This window comes from Genypterus blacodes, unplaced genomic scaffold, assembly GCF_046128005.1.
Source record: "Genypterus blacodes isolate CSIRO-AG114 ecotype Tasmania unplaced genomic scaffold, CSIRO-AGI_Gbla_v1 ptg000182l_1, whole genome shotgun sequence".
Classification (NCBI taxonomy): domain Eukaryota; kingdom Metazoa; phylum Chordata; class Actinopteri; order Ophidiiformes; family Ophidiidae; genus Genypterus; species Genypterus blacodes.
Genome location: NW_027466983.1, coordinates 204,076 through 228,336, shown reverse-complemented (window position 1 = coordinate 228,336; position 24,261 = coordinate 204,076). Strand labels below are relative to the sequence as shown.

The 24,261-nt window shown below is 41.9% G+C and overlaps 1 protein-coding gene across 1 annotated transcript; it reads left to right on the top strand.

Annotated features, from left to right (window-relative positions):
* The first annotated feature begins 250 nt into the window (after positions 1-250).
* On the top strand, positions 251-23,813 carry ntsr1 (neurotensin receptor 1 (high affinity)). Its single transcript, XM_076167944.1, has 4 exons — positions 251-1,027; positions 14,828-15,029; positions 19,859-19,943; positions 22,264-23,813. Exons 1-4 carry the CDS (start codon positions 353-355, stop codon positions 22,517-22,519), a joined length of 1,218 nt encoding a protein of 405 aa, XP_076024059.1. The 5' UTR covers positions 251-352; the 3' UTR covers positions 22,520-23,813.
* Positions 23,814-24,261: the final 448 nt, after the last annotated feature.

Below are 24,261 nucleotides of genomic sequence, written 5' to 3'. Positions count from 1 at the left end.
ACACACAAGGGAGAAGGGAGGATTCGCTCAAATTCAGTCCACCACTCTATAAAATCAGGCGGACGTGCTCCTGGTTTCATTCGTCCTTCGCGTTATTTTGGTTTCCTAGGTGAAACATGCACGCGCTCGCCATTCACTGAGCGGCTGTGCGTCATCGCCGGAGAGCCAATAGCACGCGCGCCTTCCGCCGTACCAAATATAAAAGCGCCAGTCGCGAGTCTCGCTCTGCTACTTTACGCGCGAGCTTTAACCTCCCCGCGTGTCGCACCGGTCAAACTTAACCAATGTGTGCGCAGTTTGGACTGTCGCACCCCCCGTTTACCTTCATACATTACGGCACATTCAGGGGAATATGGATGTGAACTTCACACTGTCAGGGCGCGACTTGGCCGGTTTGGGTGCGTTGGCACAGAGACTCTTCGGTGACGGAAACAACTCGGTGTTCTTAGTTGAAAACGGCACCACCGCCAGCTCCAAACCGGAAGAGGAAGATTTGGAAGTCAACACAGACATTTACTCCAAAGTGATAGTAACTGTTATCTACCTGGTTCTGTTTGTCGTCGGTTGTCTGGGGAACTCCATCACCCTGTACACTCTGCTGACCAAGAAGTCCCTGCAGAACCTCCAGAGCACCGTGCACTACCACCTGGCGAGCCTCGCCGTCTCCGACCTGCTCATCCTCGTCCTCTCCATGCCCATCGAGCTCTACAACTTCATCTGGTTCCACCACCCTTGGGTGTTCGGCGATGCCGTATGCAGAGGCTACTACTTCCTCCGGGACAGCTGCTCCTATGCGACGTCTCTGAACATCGCCAGTCTGAGCGTGGAGCGCTACATGGCCATCTGCCACCCGTTCAAAGCCAAGAGCATCATGTCCCGCAGCCGCACCAAGAAGCTGATCAGCGCCATGTGGATCGCGTCCTTCGCCCTGGCCTCGCCGATGCTCTTTACCATGGGGCAGGTGATCAAAGGAGAGAAGATCTGCACCACCATCGTGTCCCCCGTCACTATGAAGTCAGTGCTGCAGGTGAGTGATGAAACTGTTCAAATCTCGGGCTTGTCGTAGCCTTTTACGCACACGTCTCCAAATTACGCATGACTAGAGTTTAAGAGATGCGCATGCAATTTTTTTCTAATACGAATACACGAAATAGATGTTGGTGTTGTTGTTAATATTGTTATCGTTGTTGATGATAATGATGATTTTATGACTCTGCTGTTCACACATTCTACATTTGTGTTGGAGCGTTTGGCAAAAGCTTCTATGCAGGAATGTCTCCAAACTCCCTGTCCTTACGTCATTATAACTAACAGCACCTGTTGATTTTCCCTGAGCGCTCTAAAGTCCCTGACAGTTCATCTAAAAAAACAATGAAAACAAAAGTATTCATTGCAGAATGCTACACTCTGCCACATTTACACACCTGAGCAAAAATGAAAGATAAGATGAGTAATAAAATGCAGAGTAGCAAAAGCTTCAGTTGTAAATGAAATGCTCTGAATGGTGTATTGGGTCAGAATTGAATGGATGCATGGGTGGACAGAGGAGGCAGACGGAAAACCAATTTCTAGAAGAGAAAGCACAGGAGATGCCACCCACCTCTCTCTCTCTCTCTCTCTCTCTCTCTCTCTCTCTCTCTCTCTCTCTCTCTCTCTCTCCCTCTCTCTCTTTCTCTCATACACACACACACACCAGTTCCATTCTTTAAATAGAGAAGCCGCCTCCAAGAACAACCTCCAAGCATAATTCTTCAGGTTGTCCCTCTGTCCCCCACTGCTCTCAAAGATAAATGGTTTTGTTCTACAGGTCACAGTTCATATAAACACCAGGGCCGATCTCTGATTAACCAGCTTTGTGACGAGTTTAGGCTCTGAACTTGGAAACTGGCATACCTGGCTTTGTATCAGACACCATTGATGCATGATTACAATTACATTGCTTATACAGTAAGTAAACGATCGGTTAAGATTTTGAAGTTCCTTGCCCCCATGCAGCTTCACAGACATCTGAAATAGAAGCGCACAAGCACGTGACGTCACTATGAGTGTGTCTGTAAACATCTGGTTTCTCTAATCACTATGAGCATCATCGTCATCAATATCATCTGCTACAGTTACCACTCTCTCTATTTTTACCCTCTCCTTCTTTTCTACATCCATCTCACGTTTCTTTTTCCATCTGCTCGTCTTTAAATGTTTGTTCTTCCGTGTTTGTTTTCCTTCCTCAGAGTGTTTTTTTATTGCCTCCTCCGCTTTCCTTTCTCTATTTATCACTGCTCAGCTACAATACACAACTGAAGCAATGCCAAGGCTAACAGTTCTTATCTTCCGATGCTTTCATTGAGGCTATTGGCATTGACGAGTCAGGCTCCTGAAACATTGTGTGTCAGTGCGTGAACATTTTCCCACACGAACGTTCTCACCCTATGGAAACCCTATATGAGAGTGTTTTTCTGTTTTTATTTCCACATGGTCCTAAAGGCTGAAACAACAAATAGATTGAGACAGTGGTGCCACAGGGCATTAACCGGTACTGACAAAGATTTAATGTCACCCAATACATCAACAAGCATGTTTGTTTGTGTGAATATGGAAGCTGATGTGCAAGTAGAGCCCAAATCTCAGTCGCCATCCTGCTGCTGCTGTAGAGGCTCCTAAACCACTTGCGCTGTTTGGACAAAAGTGACACAGAGCGTGCGTATGTGTGTGTGTGAAAGATGGGAGAGGTCGGGGAGCAAGGGAAAAGGAGTCGAGTAAATAATCCTGTGTCATTTCATAAGCAGGCCATGGCATGTACACTGGCTGGGCAACCACCAGAATTCCCACTGAAAAGTATTTCAGCTTCTCAAAACCTGCAAATGCAAACATCTGGGGTCTGGGATCATCTGCAAGCCAGCTCGCATTTATTTTTTAAAGTGACAGGAGGGCTTCAGATCCAGCCTCCACCTGTCACGCTGCAACATACAAATGATCCAATTCAGATTTAAAGCTCATTGTTGTATTTGCATTAAATACGTCAAACGTGTTGGACAGGGTGGAATTTCCTCGCCATCCCGGCTCACATATCATCTCTAAAGCGGTGTGTGTGTTTGCATATATGTGTCAGCCCTGTGTTAGACTGTTAACCTGTCTAGGTTGATCCTGTGTTCCGTACACAAACCAAGCGAGGATAAGTGAGGATAAGTGGCTGGTGATGGATGCACGGTGGCATTGGGGGCTGGAGGGGTGATTTGTAAAATGCATCACCGCTTAACACCAATACTTAATTTGTCATCATGTGAAGGAAGCTCGCACATCCAAGCTACAACAGATGTTCCAATGACGCTTATGATTATATCTGTGGCATCTGCATCCTTTGCTATCTCCATTTTCAAACCACTTTTGGTCTCAAAGATGTAAGCATAGGTTGTATGCCACTTAAAAAGAGGCTGCAAAAATCAGATTGGCATAAAACTCTTCTTCCTTCTTCCTCGCATGGCAATAAGCACAATATAAAAGCCGATTAATTCCAGTTGTCACACTTGATAGAGTGAAATAATAGATCCACTTTGATCAATAAAATGTGCCTTCCTTGCCTCTCTGTGCAAGGAAGTGTGAACGACTGAAGCTAAAGCCGGAGTCTGTGACTTCCCCCCCTTGTTACAGGATGTGAGGCTTTAATGGATTACGTGGGCAAAGGGAAAGTGAAGTGGACTCACCGATGCACAGTCCACTCAAATATTTCTATTACATTTCTATTTGTCATACTTTGTGTTTAGTTTGAGCTGTTTTTCCCCGAGCCCCGGCGTACCTGTGGGTTTGTTTACCGTTGGCAGTGCTGAGTGGCCTCCTGCTGTGGTGGAGGTTGATGCTGTGAGTGAAGGTTGACTTTGTGCTCCAATACTGCAGGAAGGAAGCCACCGACGCTAACGACTCAAAGTGTCCTTTTCTGTCATGCTGCTTTCTTTTGCTGCAAACAAACATTACCTTCCTTTGCCTCCCCCCTAGAAGACACAGCAGCTGGTTTGGCCTTCTGAGAGGAGGGTTTGTCCCTTACAGTCCTACTTAGTTCACTCTGTCTGCAACAATTCATGGCTCAACTCACCCAAAAATGTAAACTGCTTTGGATTCATGATGCGGAGGGAGCGTATGAGGAAAGCAGAACACACATTACTTTGTATTTGTATTGTTAAAGGGACTTTTCTGAACCCCTTCAGGTAAAGCACTGACTGACTGCAGTCATTATTCAATCCTTACTTGAAATGGTATTAGTCATGTAACGGAATAGGTAAATGTGATGAAATAGAAATGAATTGTGTTTAATTAATAGGGGGAACCTGCTCAAGTGATGAATTGAAGCAATGGCGTCCAGATTGAAGACATGAAGAGCTGGGGACTTTCTTCCAGTTCAGATGGAAATACAGAACTTTTTACCCGAGTACTTTAATGTGTCACATTTTACAGTTCAGATAAACGACTGTTGCTGCGTCGCTCAGACACGGTTCATCAACACGCTTTTTCTCAAACGTTTATCATTTTGAATTCCTTGAAAATATGGCAGCCAAGCAAGAAGCGCTGCAGCTTAGCAGATCCATCTATTCATACCCCAGTATGTCATTTATTCCAATGCATGCATTCCAACATCCATCTCATGAGCTTCTTTTCGTGGCTGCAGGCTGAAAGGTAATGTCGCTGTGAAAGACTTGCATATTATCAACCAATTTGCTTCATTTAGTCCGTTAAAGGAAAAGTGTTCTCCCACGCATTTTCTACAATACGTGCAGATCAGGAACTACGATGGTCAGACTTCATCCTCTCTCGGTGTAGGTTAAATGACTTATAGACTTTTGTTAGCCGCCCCCGGAGTCCAGAAAACTGGTCTCAGACTTCGTAAATATATTTATACGTTCTCTGAAAAACTGAATTATACCACACGCCTTCTGAAAATGGCCCGGGAGAAAGAACTGGCTACAAAGATTGGGGACAAAATTGCACCAAATCTTTCCCACCATTTCCTCCTATGTGACAGTTGTAAATCTGCAAAAGGCTCTCTCTCTCTTTTTAGTGTCTGAATATTTGTATGGAAGAAAGCATCTGGCGTTACAATGAGCATCCAGTTATGGGACAATGTTTGAGATGAAGATTTTATACAAACAGAAGGGAAGAAAAGAAAACACATTAGACACAAAAGAAAAAGAATAGAAGGAAAGAAATGAAGGGAGCAAGGATGTATGTAGGTGATGCAACAAGTGACGGAAGGCGAAGGGATAAACAGAGCGACAGCAACCAACAGCCAGCAGAGATAGGTTGAAATGACGAGGCAATGTAACCGTGGAGACTCAAATGACGGCATGTCTAGTTGCAGAAGGCTGTCTGACTGGACGAGCCCAAAATTGCTGGAGTGGCATATTCAAATTCACCTCCTTTTTTGTGCCAATATCTTCTTTAAAATGCTCTGTTTCTGTTTTTAATTGAAGCATAGTACATTTTAGTAGCGTTTTCTTCAAAATCTCCTTTAAATCATTATATTGGTGTCAAACTACATTGTCTTAGTGACTGGTATACATGGCTGATTATCAATCTTGCCTACAACATGTTATACTCTTGACTTTAACATAGTATTGTTGAGAGAGAATGTTTTAAGTTTCAACAAAGCCGGTCAATGTTTGAACCTCTATCCCTCCTCCAAATTTCTATTGATCATAAAGAAAACAAGAAACAAGAAAACAACGCACCGCTGTTGAATAAATAAACATGTTGGCATTTTTGAAAGAGCACAGCTTCTGTAAAAAAGCACCATAAATGTGATATATAGTGACATTTGGGGTTAATTCACATGGCCTCTGGTGATGAGAAGAGGCTGTTAGGATCCCTCTTTCAAACATCCTCCCTGGATGTAGCCGCTCGCCTTCTGTTTGTCTTTCCCCTTCAAAGGAACTGGCCCAGACCTCACTGGCTGAGTGGCAGAACAGAGACTCTGTTATATTTACATCATCACATCAGCAGTAGCAGAGCACAGAGCGAGTAATGGAGCTTTGAACACAACATTTTGGACTCGTTGGAAGGCAACAACGTAGATTTGCAAATGGGCTTGAAACCTTGCAAGTAGAAATAGAAATCTGGTGTTGTCAGTCCTTGAAACGCATCCACCTACTATTCCTGCACATCCTGTTCAGTGTGGAGAAAAGGTACAACATGGCAACATACAATTCAAGACATTCAGCTGGAATAAGCATATGTAAAGAGGACATATTTACATTATCAGGAGTGAAAGCTGGTAGCAGTGTTGATATATTTCTGAGAGGACGTAGCTCGTTCTCTTCCACATCCAGACTCAGAGCAGCATGATGTGTGTTTTGAACTGTTGTACCAAGCTGCATTGTAGTGGTTCTCATATTTTGTCATTCCTTGTCGGTACATTGTGTACGTGTGTGCATGTGTGTAGGTGTGTTAAAACACTAACGCCACAGCGGCAGGCAGGAAAGTGGAGAACCTGATATTACTTTTGTCAGCGCTGGCTTTGTCTGAGGGTTTTCAACAATTTTGTGCCTTTCATTTCTAAGAGCAGGATCTTTTGCTGTCACTGAATGTATTATTGCTAGTTTGGTTTTATGCGCTAAACATCATTTAATACTCAGTCAGAATGGACTGGTATGAATTTCTGAATGTAAAATGAGGTAGCCGATTTGGTTCAAACATCACACATTTCCGTTGGTGTAACATTTACACATTGCAACTCATTGTGAGAGCATGTTTGGGTTCTCTGCTGTGTGGATGTTACAGATGACACCAGACAAGAGCCAGATGCTTGAACATCAGTGATTGTTTCTGAGCAACTGCGTGCAATTATCAAACACCACATGGCATGTAGACCGCATAGAGACCTTTATCTAAACACTGTCAGACAAGGCAAATATTTGGATTATTCCCCGCTGTAAGTAAGCTAGATGACGATTTAGATAGGAGGAATCAGGTCACGGCAATTTGTAGAGCAGTGTGCCTCAGAGGAAAATAAAACAGGCACTGCATTGGTGGTAGACGGCAAACACACGCTCTCTTATAGAGGTGGATTATTGTCCCGTCGGCGTTTTATCACCCCTGGGCAGGGCGGTTAATGTTTTCACTGCAGTCAGCAGCAGGATATCTCAGCAACTAACCAGAGAGATTTAAGTGAAACTTTACAGATCGGTGGGTCAAGTAAAGGTTGATACGATTTTGAGTCAGATTCGGTAACGCTGCTTCCTCATTTCTTCCGAAGCCAATAAATGAATAGAGTAGAATAGAGTATCCATATCGGCTGCACATCTAGATCAGCTGTCAGGGGTCTTAACTGCTTAACTGCTCCTAAGTGATGTAAAAGGTTGCAGTATTGTCATTACGTTTGCGCTCTTATTTATTATTTATGTCTCCCCACTGAGGAGGACAAAACAGAACATGAAATATTAGCTGTTTAATATCAAATGAAACGTTTTCAGCAGTTTCCCATAGATCTAAACAACAAACTTTTACACTGTGTACACATTAATCAACCCACAATTGATTTTACGAGGGTGTTTCACATTCTCAGACTGTAAGCATTTATTACATTACATCATATGGAGCTATTCATCAGTGAGCTGTTGGAATAAGAATGTTTTATTTAACTTTAACCAATATCACTGCCTTTTATGGTTAGAGCACAGCACAGATGGATTGTTGTGATACTTTAGATTAATGATCATGGCTAAACATATATAATCATTAAAAAGTAATGTGTTTCCGTCATAGAAAGGTTTTCAGAATATGTGAGAAATTTACATTAAAAGCAGGAAAAAGAGCTGGTGGAAATGAATCTCAATGCTTTTTGCTATGCAGTTATTGACAACAACATTTCTGGCATTATTTAATAACGTGAGGAAATGTGAGGATGCCTTACAAATATGTCTAAACAATTTGACAACCATAATGGAAGTGAACCTGGTTGCTGCACAGCAATGGTATGCAGTGTTGTGACTAGAATAGAAATGCCACAATTAGAATGCGTTGAGAGGAGTCACAAAAGTTTCAGTTAAGTTAACTCAATTAACATCAAGTTGAAGTTGACTGAGTACATATTTTGTGATTCAGGTAGGCTTCTACACTGTCGCCCATTAAGTTGGAATGAAAAATTATTCCAACCTTATGGGCAACAGTATATATACATATATATATACACTGTTGCCCATAGAATTGGAATAAAACATCATTCCAACTTTATGGGCGACCGTGTATTATGGTAAACTCAAACTTAGGGGAAAACAGAGATAAACCAAATCTACGAGCCGTCTGCCTGCTGAGGGAACCTCAAATAAGTTCAATGTAAGAGAATTTGGGGGTTGAAACTATTATTTACAGTTGAAACTAGAGAGGCACTCACACACATCTGCCAAGGCCCAACAGTCCTCCAGGTTTGATCCATTCTATCCGTCTTCGTCGGTCTATGAGGAATTTTAACAGGTTACTGAATAAACCATGATCACAAAGTTATTTCGCAAAAATTTCAAAATGCTGCAATGAATTTAATAGTGTGGCCTAAATGAGTGGATACACACACCTCACACACCTCACACCTCCTGCCTGTCTCTCCTTTAGGCAGCACTAAGAGACCTGAGATAATGTTAATGCAAATGGATTTTTGGGTTTCCCTGTAAATGTGAGTATCAAAGCGCGGCACGTCTACCTCTTAGTGTAGAAGCCTGCAGAATGTAACACACACGTCTGCGCAGACATCTTTGAAGCTTCGCTGATATTAGAAGACACACTCTGGAATTAATTTCATCTCCTCTGAACACTCTTCTCAGCTGTCTGGTCACTCTTATCCTGTGTGAGGTCGCGGTGCTCTGGTGTGTATCTCAGCATCTATTAGACATGAGACAGGGTGGGCCATGGACAAGATGCCGGACTTACACTTTAGCAATGTTCAAATAATTAGTTTGACTATATCTGCAGACTGGCAATCATTTTTCTTACAGTGTTTTACGCTACCTCATTTAATTCCACTTGAAGAAATTTAAGTTAAAATTAAATGAAGTGCAGTGTATCTATTCTACTGTCACTACACGTTCAAGTAACTCTGCTCAAAACAAACTCTGCCACCTGTAACACCCCTGTTATGTGCACTGGGACACAAGTTTCAAGTTTCAAGTGTATTTGTCATATGTATAGTTCACACAGAGGGACCAGGTCGACTCAGCAGTAAAAGCGCAAAAAAAGAAAACAACACTATGACAACCATTTTAAAGTAAAAAACAATACACAGTGTAAACAAAATAAGGTGCAATATGGGTCTAGACTTTTATGTGCACTCAGACCCCAGGTAGCATCTGGATCTATTCATTTTTCTTATTATGTCTATTATGACAGCCACACAGTTCTTAGAATATACATTATTTATTGCTGCTGTGTGTAATCAATTTGTAAAAAGCACAAATCTAACTAATCTGATCTAGAATCCATGCGTGATCCCAAAGAAGAACAAGTTATTCTCAATTCAAGGAACAAGACTCTGTGGGAGCATCTTTTATCAGAATAGGAAATGGTTTGCATGAGCGCATCAGTGGCACCACTTCACTTAATTTAATACAGATCCTCTGGCATTTGGGGAAAATTGGCTTTGTGTTCTCCCCGGCTCTGTTTCATTGAGTGAATGCAAAAAAAGAGATCATGGAGAAAGGGAAAGGAAGCTTGTAAGGGAGAGAGGCAAATAGAAAAAGAGATCAAAATGCTGAAAAAGTAATAGATTTGATATCATTGTAGGGATCTTGTTTAGGTAGTGTGAGGTAAAGTGGGACAGCATGTTTTCTGACAAAGTGACTGTCATCTTTGAAATTGGATTATTGTGCAATGGCATTGAGTCCTGAAAGAGTTTGACAGAATGACAAAATATGTGGTCATAGACGAAATGCCGTATGAGCTTCTGGTAAACAACATCCGTCATATAAAAGATACTTTAATTGAATATGGCTGTAGAGGCGGGTAAGAAGTGCATTAGACTTTTGGACAGCTGAATTCATTTTCTTCACCAGCTACTCAGAAAGTTAGCTAAGACTCCTTTTTTTGGTCCACTATGTTTGGTCAGGAATTGTGGCATGTATTGTTCACTGGAGCAAACTTTTGACGCCCAAAATGGGATGCCTCATTGTAAATGAAGACCACAAGGCTGCAAGTCTACGTTGACTTAACCACAGCAGAAGAACCGTTGTGAGTCATTTGACCTAAATCACAAAAATAACAGACCTATTCTAGGTGACATCACCATGCAGATACATTTGGTTAGATTTAGCCAGGCTTTGAGATCCCCATTGATCAAGTGAAGATATCTAGTTTGTGCTGCACTGAGGGAAGAAAGACCTCAACTAAGACTCCTGCATGCTCTCTTTGCAGACAACATGCTGCAGTCGAACCTACACACTAAACACAGGCGGGTTTGGAAGAATGTTTGGTCAGCCATATCAATTTATCTTTGTCTCAGTTCTACAGATTATGATGGATGGCACTAGCCGAGCAGACAAATTAGTTCTTAGTCTAAATACTAAGCGCTGAGAGAAATTGACTCCCTCATAATGAGAAAATCCTCACACTATCTCATGAGGAAAACAAAAGGAAGCGCTGTCTTCTGCAATACGATTACTGACAACAAGCTTCTGGAAAAGATATTCCCCGTTTCCCAGTAGGATATGGGAACAGAAGTGCATTGTCGTTAAATTATAGAAACTGTGTTTCCAGTGATTTCGTAATAGCTGTGTAGACTTGAAATAGATTACAATGACTTAAAAACATTAATCAGTATTCCAGACTCTTTCCATTACTGATTGTAACTGCATTAAACAACATCTCCACATTTATGACATTTATGAAAATTAGATAGCACTGCCAGAATATGATGTACTGCATAACTTCAAAGATTATTTTTGAAAGTGTTTGGTGTAGATAAGCATTAATCGTAACTGCTCCCATATGGAAACCTCGCGGGCAGAAAATGCAGCAGACCAAACACCAGCTGTCTCCTGTGAGAGAGGCCGAGATGAGGCAGAGTACAGCTGTGATGTGATCAGCAAGGGAAAGAGGAGGTGAGAAGCAACGCTGTCAGAACCTGTTCAAGCTGCGGCTTTGCTGTATGGATTGTTATTGATATGTTGTTTGGGTGTTTTCCCATTCTGATTGGAGAAGCTTCATGTGCCATTAGTGCCCGATTACAAAACAAAGGAGCATAGACATGAGAGAATAAGCCCCTCCTCTAATGTGGGTCCAGTATTTGAACGAAACACATCTTTAATTGCTCCTGGTTAACAATTTTCAGTGAATTTATTTATTCAGTGTATTTGCATTTAGTATAATTCTTTTTTGTAAAATGTCACCTACTACCTGCTGCTGCTGCTGCTGTGACAAACACAAGCCATTTCTGTCAGACGGCAGACAGTGTGAGCTGCTATACGCCTGATAGGAAAGTTGTAACACTCATTTGGTTTGACGGTGAGCTGCTGCCTCATAGCCTCACCACACACACACACACACCCCTCCCCCCAGCAGTCAGCTCATGTTTCAGCACCTCTGACTTTACAACCTCTCATTCAGATCACACCTCTCTGTAGTTCACCTTTAATACACCTGCTGCTGGTAAACACATGGAGGTGCACTTTATTTGCGAGTGTTGTGCATCTCAGTGCCGTATTACATACTGATGTCACACTAAATAAATGGTGTTAAAATGTCATTTCTTTATTTCTACTCCTACGCTCTCCGGTCTTGGCAGAGTTATACATTTAAATTGTGTTTGTGTGAGGCAACATTTACCAGCCATTTTAGGATAACCTTGGCTTTTATAATGTGACAATAGCGAAAGCCGTGTGCTCTCCGGTGGTGAAAGATTCAACAATGATGTAATTTTGGGGGGAATATTTGTATAAGAGAACACATTTGACATGACAATGAGCCTGCAGGTAGGAGACATATTTGGAGATTGTTTACACAGAGAGGAAAGAAAGAAACATTAATGAGCACAAGGATATACGATACACATGCAAACTAAGTGCACAAGGAGACAGAGCAAAGGAAACAAACAATCATGCATTTGAAATCATTCGATACAAACAGACAATCTTCTTTTAATGCAGAGCCGCAACTCAACCTACAAGGCATTTTTTGGTTGCTTTTAATGTGACTTTTGAACTTACATATCTTTAACTTCTCTAGTTGTAGTTTCTCCTCTGGGGTCTTATCAGAGTGTCGTCTTAAACTAATGCTGTTGTGCCCAGCCACATACACACCACAACATGGTAATGATGATGATGCCATAAATGGTCAGGGCTCATTGGCAAGCTCTAGAAACACTTTGTATTCATGCAGCCCGGTAGAAACTCAGTGTTACGATCCAATTCATTATACATCACATTTCAGCCTACTGTGAGAAGAATTGATGATGGCAAGCTGCAGGGTTCTGCTACAGTGAATATTAGTTTAGCCTCTTTGAAATTAGCTGTGGTCACAGAAACACCACATCATCACATTTGCAATTGTTCACTCATTTGAATCAGCAGGTGTGGTAGTTATTAATAATTGAATACAGTCAGTAATACATAATTATATTGAATCTATTTGATGTCTGTAAATAAAACACATGAATGTTTGTTTGCGCCCTGAGTAAGTGGCTGACTCAATAATTAATTGTGGCCCCTTTTCTCTCCACCCACACAAACAATCTTTATCTCATCAATATGAGCAATGTTGTCGTCGACTATTGTTGATAATATTGAGACTGTGGATGATGACTCTTTGATTATAATCACCTGTGGTATGGATGAGGCCGTGTGAAGAAATCAATAACTTCCTCACATATGAATGAATGGCATAGTAGTAGTCAACATTGCTAGAGCTAATCCTTTCGGCAGTTTGGTAACTTAAATAAGTAACGTCTGGCATCTCAAAATAGCAAATCTCTGTGCCTGAGAGTCCAAACACCTGAAATCTGGATGGTTTTAATCTTTAAACTCGTTCGTTCAGTTATACTGCTGTTAAATTAAGCCGCCAGAAATAGAGTCACACCCCACAGCTGAGAAACCAGCTGATATAGCAGTTGGTCATAAATCTCTAGTGACAAGGAAGGAAATTACAAAAGTTTGTCCTCATCATGAGAAGTGTTACGTATTGCATGAAGTCATGTGGGCCTTGATTTAAAGTTGCACAGTGGGAGTTGTTCCCTCTCGTAAAAGGTATCAGGAAAAGGGAGGCAGTGGCTCAGTGGGTAGTGCTTCCGCTTGGGAACCGGAGGGTTGCCGGTTCGAGCCCCTGCTGAGGTGCCCCTGAGCAAGGCACTGAACCCTCAATTGCTCCCCCCTCTGCGTAGGGTGGTAATGTAATGTAAGTCGCTTTGGATAAAAGCGTCTGCCAAATGCTCGTAATGTAATGTAATGTAATGTAATGAAAAGAATGCAAGATTAGTATTTTTCGCCATTCTTCTCCTCAGCCTGTCGTCTGCCCCTCGCCTCTCTAATTCTTGCCTGAAATCTTATTTTTCTCTCTAATTATACACATTAGCACAGCAACTGAGTGCTTCACGCCGTAATTATTTTTGTCACCCAATCTGGAGTTTGATTCTTCTCCAAAGCTCTTGTTTGCCTCTCTGTTCTGGTCTACCTTTTCAACTGTAATCAGTCAGCATTGTGGAGGAGGCAGGGGACCCTCAGAAGTCAGCCTGGCTGTTCATTAAAACCATTAACTTTCCTCATCCATGATTGAAAAAACACAGCAGCTCTCTGTTCCTCGCCGTGTGTGAGCATGTGTGTGTAAGCAGGTGAAGTGGGTGTGTGTGTGGAGAGGGGGGGGGAGTGAATCCTGATTAATTCATGAAACAAATGAACAACAAGGGACTCCAGCCTCCTCTAAAAGTGTGTGTGTGTGTGTGTCATATTGATACATCCAGCAGCTCTATTAAGCAGTCATCCGTCTTAACAGATGTTGATGTGGAGCTGCGCCTCTTCTCTTTCACTCCCATCATTCCTTCCTCTCTTTCTGTTTCTTCTCCATCATTACTCGTCACCGCTCACTTTTAGTCTCTCTCTGTTTTATGTTCTATCAACAGGCAGCACAGTGTGAAGAAGACGACTTGTTCAAAACTTCCCATTTTGAATTTGATGAAAGGTGGCGCTCATAAAGTCTGATTTTATTGAGTGTTTTTTGATGGAACTTTTGATTTGCTTAAATTTGACTAGAAAATCGATATGTTTTCATCATATTTTTTCGTCAGGGAGAAAAGAAAGAAAAAGCCAGGAGTTATTGCTTTATGTCGCAGCTAAATTGATTTAATTAACAGAGGAGTGTGTTTTAGGAATACAGAATGGCTTTTAAAGCACAAAAAGAGCTCAGATCAATTTGTTGTTCTAGTGTCACTTTTCTCTTAGTATGATTCGTCCTGCTGTTATTTTATCCCGTCCTCAATTAACCTTTTTCGCCACCTGACCACCTACCTGTCCCACCGTCCCTCATCAGCCTTCTGGACAGTTTCCCTGTTTTCTTACCTATTGTCTTTAGTCTGAATTCAAAGTTGAGGTCTGCTTCACAACTTTAAGTCTGTCTCTGCAGGTCTTTATTAAAGAAAATGGTACTTATATTCTTCTTGCTTACGTTCTATTCTAGTTATTGCTCCAACGTATTAACTGCTGACTCTTTCGTGGTCCAGCATCCTTTTACACCCTCTAATGGCTGCCCCTTGATTTGATAAGTGACTTTAAAGTAATGATCTGCAACAAATTAATGTTTGTTTTGATAGAACACCATGATGAGTCATAATGAGTTTATGACAAACCTGCTTTAACTGCCCTTTCTTCTTGAACAGGTCAATGCTTTTCTGTCCTTTGTGGTGCCAATGGTCGCCATATCTGCACTGAACGGAGTCATAGCCAATCAGCTGCTGCGTATGTTCCGAGAGGCGGAGCAAGACAACCGCGTCTGCATCGTTGGCGGCAATCCCACCATGTTGAACGTCACTGTGGAGCCCAACCGCGCTCAGTCGCTTCGCCATGGAGTTCTCGTTCTTCGTAAGTGAACGCGCACCCATCCTGCCCCCGCACACACATAGAGTGCACACACATTCCAAAAATGTGCACACAGACTTTGAGTAGCAAGACCATCACATGCACCTTGAGTTAATCAGTGTTTTCATTTTTATTTAGACGGTTATGTGAGGCCATAAATGTGCCTGTAAAACACATTATCAGGCATTATTTACATTTTGCTTTCAATGGGGAGATTGAACAGATCCAGAAAGTGAAAAGATGATGAGCGCAGAATATACTGTATGTTAAATTACAGGCCTGCAGCTCCCCAGTAAACCGTGAGCCATATATAGTTCACAGTTTGCCGGGGGAACTGCAGGCCTGTAATTGGGGGGGTGTTGTTTGTTTTTGTTTTTAACCTAAGGGTGTATGTAGACCTGCGATTAAATCACACTGTGCCCTGCCTCACACACTGTTCCCTGCTTCTACACGGGCATAACCCATAATGCCTCTGTAATAATTCACTTTTACTGTATGTCCTTTGACATTATAACACAGATTGAATTTAAAGCTTGATTTGATCAGGGTCTATGCAGTGGACACATGGCTGCCATTTTGGCTCTAATTGACCCAGTTACAGCAGCTCATGCTGAGGTCTAAGGTCCTAATGCACAATGAGCAATGTTACATGTTTGTGATAATTTAGTTTAGTTTTAGTTTGATAATGCCTCACAATATCTTTCATTTACAGGAGAAAGATTTTTAAATTATTTCTAATAATACTTCACTAACACTGGCAGTAATTGCCATCTTTATCACAGAGATATAATGGAGATCCTATAAGAAGCCTCTAATTAATGTGACTCACGTTCTCTTCTATTCATCACTTCTGCTCCGTGTGCACTGTGACTCTGGCTCTGAATGGGACACATTAATTCCCAACAGCTCTCACACGCTCCCTCTTTCTCCATTAGAATGGCATCTATTAATCTCTGAAGAGGCATGTAAGTGTGTGTCATCAACACTCACATTTTAGTTGAAATTCATTCAGGAATACAATTTAAAAAAGTTCTGTGTATAGAGTGGTTCAGTATCTCAAGCAGCAGATGTAAAAATAACCTTAAAACTGCTTTTACAAAAACGTCCACAGACACACACACACACAATGATCTCTTACCATGTCAGGTAGTACATGGGACCAACTCATACTGTAAGGGACTGAACCATCGTCCTCCTTAAAGAGAGCAATGTACACAAACATGAATGTGTACAGTGAAAGTCAAATATCCAAGGGAAGGAACCAGAACAAAAACATTTTTGGATGGAGGGTTTTTTTGACGAGTCATTGTTATGAGTTTGTTTCAAATTGGGGTTTTCCATCCACCAATCTCAGCATTGTCTGCACAATAAGATAACAGTGGATAAGATCAGAAAAGAGTTTACTTGGATATGAACAAAGTTCAGAGTCAGCACACTAGTGGTTAGCAAAACCAAGTCTCCCAGGGGTGAAACCTTTCCTCTGAAAATGTTACAATGTTTATGTTTGTCACAGTGTTTACAGGGGAAATTCTCTTCTACAATTCATATTTGTTATCTAAAGTTAGATTGTATTGACTCAGGTTTTATTTTGTCATCTCACTTCACTTCACGCCTGAAGAAATTCAATAAATACACCAGTTTTACAACCATTTGAGCCTAAATGTGCTCAGAATGTTGAACAGCAGCAGTGTTAGTGGTGTGAGCCGTCCAGTTATGCTTCATACTGTCCTGACTCAGAGAAAGGGCTGTGACAGTGGAGTGTTTTACTGTTTCAGTATAACTGTTTGATAAATGTGTGTGTGATTGAGAGTAGGTGTTACATATACTGCTTTTGTGCGGGTGAGTGTGTGTGCATGTATGTGTGTCGCACACCTGACCATATGGAACCGACTGACACTGACAAACTGCCGTGCTGGAATGGACTCTAGGCCAACTTGGTCTCCTCCGGCCGTTGACTTTCTGGTGGACTGTAAAGACTGTGCCTCTTGACACACACACACAAACACACACACACTTAGAAGGATTACATGCAACTCATTCTTGTGTGTACTGTTATTGAGGCAAGTATGCAGAATGAGTCAGATATTACGGATGGATTTAATAGGATTCCATCATTTGCTGAATATACATACAACACACTTTGCTTGTAACCAGCTTATGGGAGAAAGGTGAGGGAATGCATGTGTAGAATGTCTATGCTGATAAGCCTGTGTAGCATTTATATGCCTCTGTAAATGTATTTATAATAACATAATCAAAATAATCAGTTTTCTTGTCTTGGAATGACTTCAAAGTTTAATTCTGCATGTAAACATACTGACTGTAACAAATCACTGGCCTGTGTCTCGTGTGCTGGATAAGGCAGCAAACATGGATAAACGCCCTTTTGAGCACTGTTGACATTTCACTCAACACTGCTCTTTAATAAATCCATCGTAGGATAGAAAATAATCAGTGGTAAGTGTTGCTGACAGGTTGGCTAATACGTGAGCTGAAAGTGTTCCCTTGAGTGTTCCCCAGAGTGCTGCCTTAAGGATGCTTGAGCTGTCATTTACCGACTCCAGAAGGTCTTATCCTTGGAAAACAGTCATGAGATGCAAGAAGGGAAAATGGATGAGGTGAAGAATATGCTTGGTTTTATGTAATCTCTCCCGACAAGCATACAAATTGGTATTAAAGCAGCAGCCAAAGTGGCTGTGTGTAACTGGCTTATCATGCAGTGGTTACGTCTCCCTTTGAAGCTGATAAAGTTTCCTATAGTTTGAGTTTTGACCTTTAAATAACCTAAAATCCAACTGAAGGAATATTTTTCTTGGTTTTATCTAAACAGAGCTGTAGTGAGAGAGAGCACTGACCTGGATTTAGCCTTTACCTGATTGTTGGGGACGTGTTGGAGGAAAGTTTCCTCCAAAACTCCCTGTGGCGAGAAAAGCTTCCTCTGAGTCTGGATTAACTTTGTCTTCATCTCTGTATGCAGCTGCAGGGTGCTTTAAGAAGCTCTAACAGGTAACCTAGGACAAACAAACAACCACAACACAGCACTCTTACCTCTATTAAAGCACATTCTGATGCACATTGTGATCTATAATCATGTTCCGTGGCGGCGGACATGGAGATGACAGTATTCTATGAAACAAAGATGATAACACCGATTGAGCAGTTGCGTGAGTGTGACACGGATTAATCAATGTAATTAAACTGTCAAAACAAATTGGAGGGGTTTTAAAGGAAGATGGATGAAAGGAGGATGTTAAGTGTCGCAGGGAAAAGGCCGCATTAATTGAATTATGTGTTGAAGGGCACACACATGCAAATCCTCCTTCATTTAAACTCATACTGACATTTGCTCCCCTCAGCGAGGTGTGTCCAAGCCTGCTGCCTGTTTTATAAACCATCACTCTTCATTCATCTGGAGCCTATGGCGTTACAGAGTAGCATGTACAAAGCAAAGCCCATGTTTGGATCTTTCCTGAATCCAAAAAAAGAACTCTTATTTTTCATACTCCTCCTCATACACAGCAGGTGACCTTGACTCATTTACCTGTAAAACAGTTGCAAATGAAATGCAAGCCAGAGAGAGCATGTTTAATTTACCCAAAGTTTATATATTCAGAGAACGTAAGCTCATTTAGTCCGAATTGAAGCCCCGACCTGCTCAGTTTCACTCTCCTCCTGCTGTGAGCGGCTCCTTTATAGCTCTTACTATTCTCCAATGGAAGAGTTTGATGTGAGCAATCAATAAAGCAAATGTCGGTGTCAGGAAAAGAAAAGCTATTGAATGACTCGACACCACGGCAGCAGCTTTTCAAAGAGGAGCTAAATTACAAAAGGAACGCTCATTTGGACACGAGTTGAACCTGTTCCCCCAAAGGTAATCCCAGTCCGGTTTTACCTGGGGAAACATATTGTAAATGTAAGAAGGCAGAAGAGAAAGTAATGACCACATTCTATTGAATATCGATAGAAGGGATTTGGTGGGGAGGGACTAGGAAGACCTCACAACCATGCGATCCGGATACGTTACATAAACAGGTGAATCAATTCATTGTTTAAGAGAAGACGAGAGAAAAGAAGAGAATTACCTGATATTCCCTGTTATAGACACACAACGCCACAGTCGGAATGAACAATTGATTTGTGCCACCTTCCATTCCACAGTTGGCTCACTGTGAACAACTACAGCAATTCTGCCTCGCTGAGAAAAGTCGTCAATTTGAACTCGACTCGCGACTTTCCCTCGCTGCTGCTTGTTGCCTGGCTCTGCTGCAGTGGTATTGATCCGTGCAAACTAGCTTCTATTTAAGTGACAATCATGCTCAAGACAAGAATGTCGAATCACCAATACAGAAAGGAATAAAGACAGACAGTCCCTTTCATGTATTTGGCTTTTAACAGTAAACACAGGAAAACGTGTTTCCCCTATTGATGTGCAATCTATACACATTGTTCCTGGGCTTTTGAACAAGACCGTGTTTTGTGTGTGTTTGTGTGTAAATCCATGAATATAGACTCTCAATCCTGGTCGCCGAGTACCACCGTGCTATGTATTCCCATTTCTGCCATTTTGCATGTCTTACAGTTTGGCTGGTGAAGTTGTGTGGGCGAGACTCGTTCTTCAACTGCTGCGTCTCATGAATGAACTAGTCGACTGTAACCAAACTTGATGGCGGCGCCCTAATGAGTGCTCCTCTCCTTTAGAATGATTATCTGAACATTGTGCTCTCTTTCTGCCTTTATTTTGTTCTCTGGTACACTGTTTGTATGTTGCTGCACCCCTTCTCACTGCTGTCTCACTGTTTCTGACCCTGCCTCTCCTCCTCCCTTGTGTTTAGGAGCAGTGGTCATAGCCTTTGTGGTCTGCTGGCTGCCCTATCACGCTCGCCGCCTCATGTTCTGCTACGTCACTGAGTGGTCGGAGTGAGTAACGCTTCCTTTCAGCCTCTCACAGGGAACCTCCACTGCTTTGCCAGTGTCGCTCCCACACACACAGACCATTAATCCACTCCACACACACTGATGTATCACACAAACACACATATTGGCTAAAGACATAATTTAGAAGGTCATCAGTTAAGAGCATCTGACAAAGAGGTACAGGGAGGATACATCTTCCTGATTGGATTGCCTTCATTTGACTTTCAGTCCTATGATCTCTCCTCCTCTCTCTCTCTCCCCCTCGCTGGCTCTCTCCCTTTCTCTCTCCATCCCCTAACGATTAACTAACTGTGTATTGTTTCCTTAATTAAATCAAACAGGTACCATTTCCATAAGTGGGTGATATTGCTGGAAAAGCTTCTTCATTGCAATCACTATAAACAAAAGCACAGAAAATCACACCACCTCAGTAAATGATCAATCAATGAAACAGACAAACAGTAAATCAAAAAAGCAAACAGGAACTAACATGGTTTCCAAACACTGCATTTAATTTGCTTGTTCTCGTTGCTAGAAATGCAGAAATTCATAACTCTGCTTTCAAAATGAATACTTATAGATAATCATCAAGTTCTTGTGGATGTTAAATGTGCCATACTTGTACAGTGCTGCTGGGCAGGCCTGTATTGTGAAGCAGTCGCTCCATATTGGATTCTGGTGGAGACCTGACACTCGAGAGCAATGAAGCGCCAAGTACTGGCTGTTTGTCGGAGTGTCGTCCGTCTGATTAATGTTAGAGGAATAGAAAATAAATGACAGAAGTTGGAAAGCTGCAATCACATGTGTGTCGTCCCGCTGTGTCTGTAAGTCACAATTCTCCACTTGTTTTGTTCAGCGCCAGGCAACAAAATGGAGAGTAAGACTATGATTTACATCACCTAAGAGTAGAAATGAGTGAACGCTTGCGAAGAGGGGGTGGGGGAGTTTAGATCCTAACAAAATGCATAAAAAGACACAACATGAGGTGGCTATCATCTCTTATTACCTGTTTTCAGTTCCAGATGAGCTCAGATCTGTTTTCTCTTTTTCTTATTTCTAAAATGTCCTCTATTTTGCTTTCTGTGCTGCTTGAGTTAAACGCAGCAGTCAGAGTCAGGGCTGTAGGTAAACGTTAACATTTGAAGCTGCACCCAGGCTAACGCTGAATTGATTACTTGGGAGTGTGTCTCATCAACATTTTAAGCGTCAACACAAATGTTGTATTGTGTAAATAAATAAATAATAAATAAATAATTTGTCTCTTCTTTGTGGAGGACAAAAAAGTTTAAAATCCTTGTAGTTTGGTTTCATTGTCAAAACAACAAAATGATGTCATGACTGTTGGATAACAAAATCTGGTTGATCTAATAATACTGTTTTTGTTGTGGTGAGTGTAATACAAAAAGCCAAACAATCCATTGTCATAAGATATTAAATGAAATGTCGACACTTTAAAAACCAAAGCTTCAGCAGCCGTTCAGTTTAAATCTCCAAGATAAGGTCCTGAGGTACCAATATAACAAAGTTAAGTATTAGGAAACTCAAACATAAGTTAGTAGACATTTTTGGTGTGTAGCAATCCATCTTTAAAATAACTGAATTATGCAAATATTGGATTCAGGGAAAGTCCATTTCTTCCTGCATGGTGCCTGAAGACGAGATGTTATTGAGAAGAAGCACAGGCTGTTATTATTCTCTGCGGGGCTTTGCCAGAGGCTCCCTAAGAAACCATTAAGTACAGCATCAACATAGCCCACATAATAGAGTCATGAGTCAGTTCCCATGCATTTTGAAACGGCAACGCGTTTCAGTCGTGTTCCCATGTAAGAGGGAGACGGTATGGAAATATTTTGGTTTTGTCTGGAGAAGGGAAAAGATTTGACGTAATATACGATATGCATTATGAGTCAGGAGAGGATATCCAGATCATTAGATGTGACTTCACAGTCTGTGCCTCCTTTCCTGCTTAGATATCCACAGTATCGCTACACACTGCGGGATTTCTGATGCAAACACAAAAGATGGCCGTGGGTGGAGTGGTGGACAAGAATAACAGCAGGAACAAAAAGACTGAAACAGACAAACAGACACAGTGAAGGAGTGAATACGTTGTCTTCCTGCCAAACTCACTTCCAGATAGTGGGAGGTGTGACTAAAGCAACATCCTGTTAGCTGCTGGACATTTTATCAGCTCTGAGACTTTCCGCTGTGCTCGCACTCCTCCTGCATGCTGGACAACATGTTTGTCTGTGTACAGATTGGCCCCTGATAATGAATATCATGCTGTACTTTAACAGCCTTTTGTCTTCCTTTTCTCCCCCAGTGGCATGTATGACTTCTACCATTACTTCTACATGCTGACCAACGTCCTGTTTTACGTCAGCTCCGCCATCAATCCCGTCCTCTACAACCTGGTGTCAGCCACCTACCGCCAGATCTTCTTCTCCACGCTCTGTTACATCTGTATGCCCTGCCGCCAGGCGCCCAAGCCTCACCGCCGCGTCCTGACCCGCCACTCCATCAGCATCTCCAGCAACCACACCATCTCCACCAACATCATCAAAGAGACAGCGTACTGATTGGCTGGGTTGAATGAAGTTTCGCCACTGGTTGGAGACTTGTGTACTTTTTGGCCTCAACCGGACCATAATTACTGTAGGGTTGCCATTCATGTCAGAAAGTGTCACGTGACCACTCAAAGACCACTATGACCTCATTTCAAACACATTTCATGTTGTCGTCTGTGTGTTCTGCCTCATATTGCAGTTAGAATCACAAATAAGGGAAGAAGCAAAAAAGAAGGAAAGACAATAGAGAGGATAAATAGTATCTTTCAGTAAATGTTTCTATGTTTCTCAATCAATCAGATACAGATTTGCTTGCGGTCCAGTGGAAAGGACGCCGCTGTCTCAGTGTTTCTCAAACATCAGGTCCAAACCCTCTGGCACTGCTTTCACAATGATGTAACTGTTCTTTGTGCTATTTTGGGTGAGCTTCTATGTACAAACTTGGCTTTGATGTTCCAAGACAATAAGGCGAGACAGAGAGTGGACAGGTCTTCAAGATTATCATTGCTTCATTCAGACTTTGGTTCACAGCATTACAAGTGACGCTTCATAACCTAATTCAGACACATATTTGCAGACCAACCAACTAGTTTAGAGGTAGAATCACTGGTTGAGTCTCTTACTGCCATTAGGAGCGTCATCATTTGATTCCTGCCCTGTATTCTTTCCTGGGTGTAACATGTTCATTAGTGCCAACAAACCTAAGGTCTTTTTGATGGCACTTAAGAGACGATTGACTGCAAAAAGTAAACAAATTGCCATAAACATAAAGCCTCATAGTTTTTTCCGTAGAGGGTCCAAATTGCATAGGCAGCAACAGAGACTGACTCTCTTCTGTCTCCGAGGAAAATAAAAGGAGCTGGAAAACAAAAGTATCACTGGTGTGTAGCAATGATGATGCTGATTGATCTTCACAAACGGATCTTCACATATTTTCAACATTTATGGATATATTTACAGAAAAAGATGATATATTACTGCTACTGAACTATGAATTTGTGTAATAAATCAGTTTACATGGAGGATTTTAAGGCTAAAAAAAGGGAAATCTGATTGTTGGGCCTTGGCAGAGGTGTGTTCTCGTTCAGTGCCATTTAGCCCGAGGCTGTATTCAGACCTGTGGTTCGTTTGCTTTGTGCTGATTCAGGGAATTTTCCGGCGGTCCAACATTTTTTTAACAAACGCCATGAGATTTGAACAGGAAGTGACCGCCTCCCCTGGAACAGGCTTCCTGCTTCACCCGGAAATGGAGCATCAGCGCCATGTGTGTATAATTGTTTTGCTTGCGTTCATTTAACAACGTTGTGTACGTCGACAAAAACTTTGAGTCCGATCTATGGGGGTTAGCGCTCCCGGTTTCAACATCAGGGCTTCCGGCGGACCAGGTCTGAATTCAGCCGTATGTGGCTCTGAAATGCCAGTATAGAAACTATGTGGTTACCCAGAGTCTTATCACGCCTATAGTTTGAAAAATGTATGCATAATTGTTTTGTGTGAATAGTTCCCACAGAGATTCTGGTTGTTTCTGGTGCTGGTAACACCCTTTAATAAGCTCCAAGCATTTGAAGTATTTGTACTGAGGCCTGATGATGTGTGGAGCAAAGGGACGTCTTTGATGCAGCGCCTTTTGATTCATGTTTCAAAGTGTGGAAAGTGTGTTTATCCAAAGATTATGTTGTGCCTATGGGAGAAAGACTCAGGAACACTCCAAATGACAGAGTTTCCGCAAACCAGCTGCTGTTTCAGGGATCAGA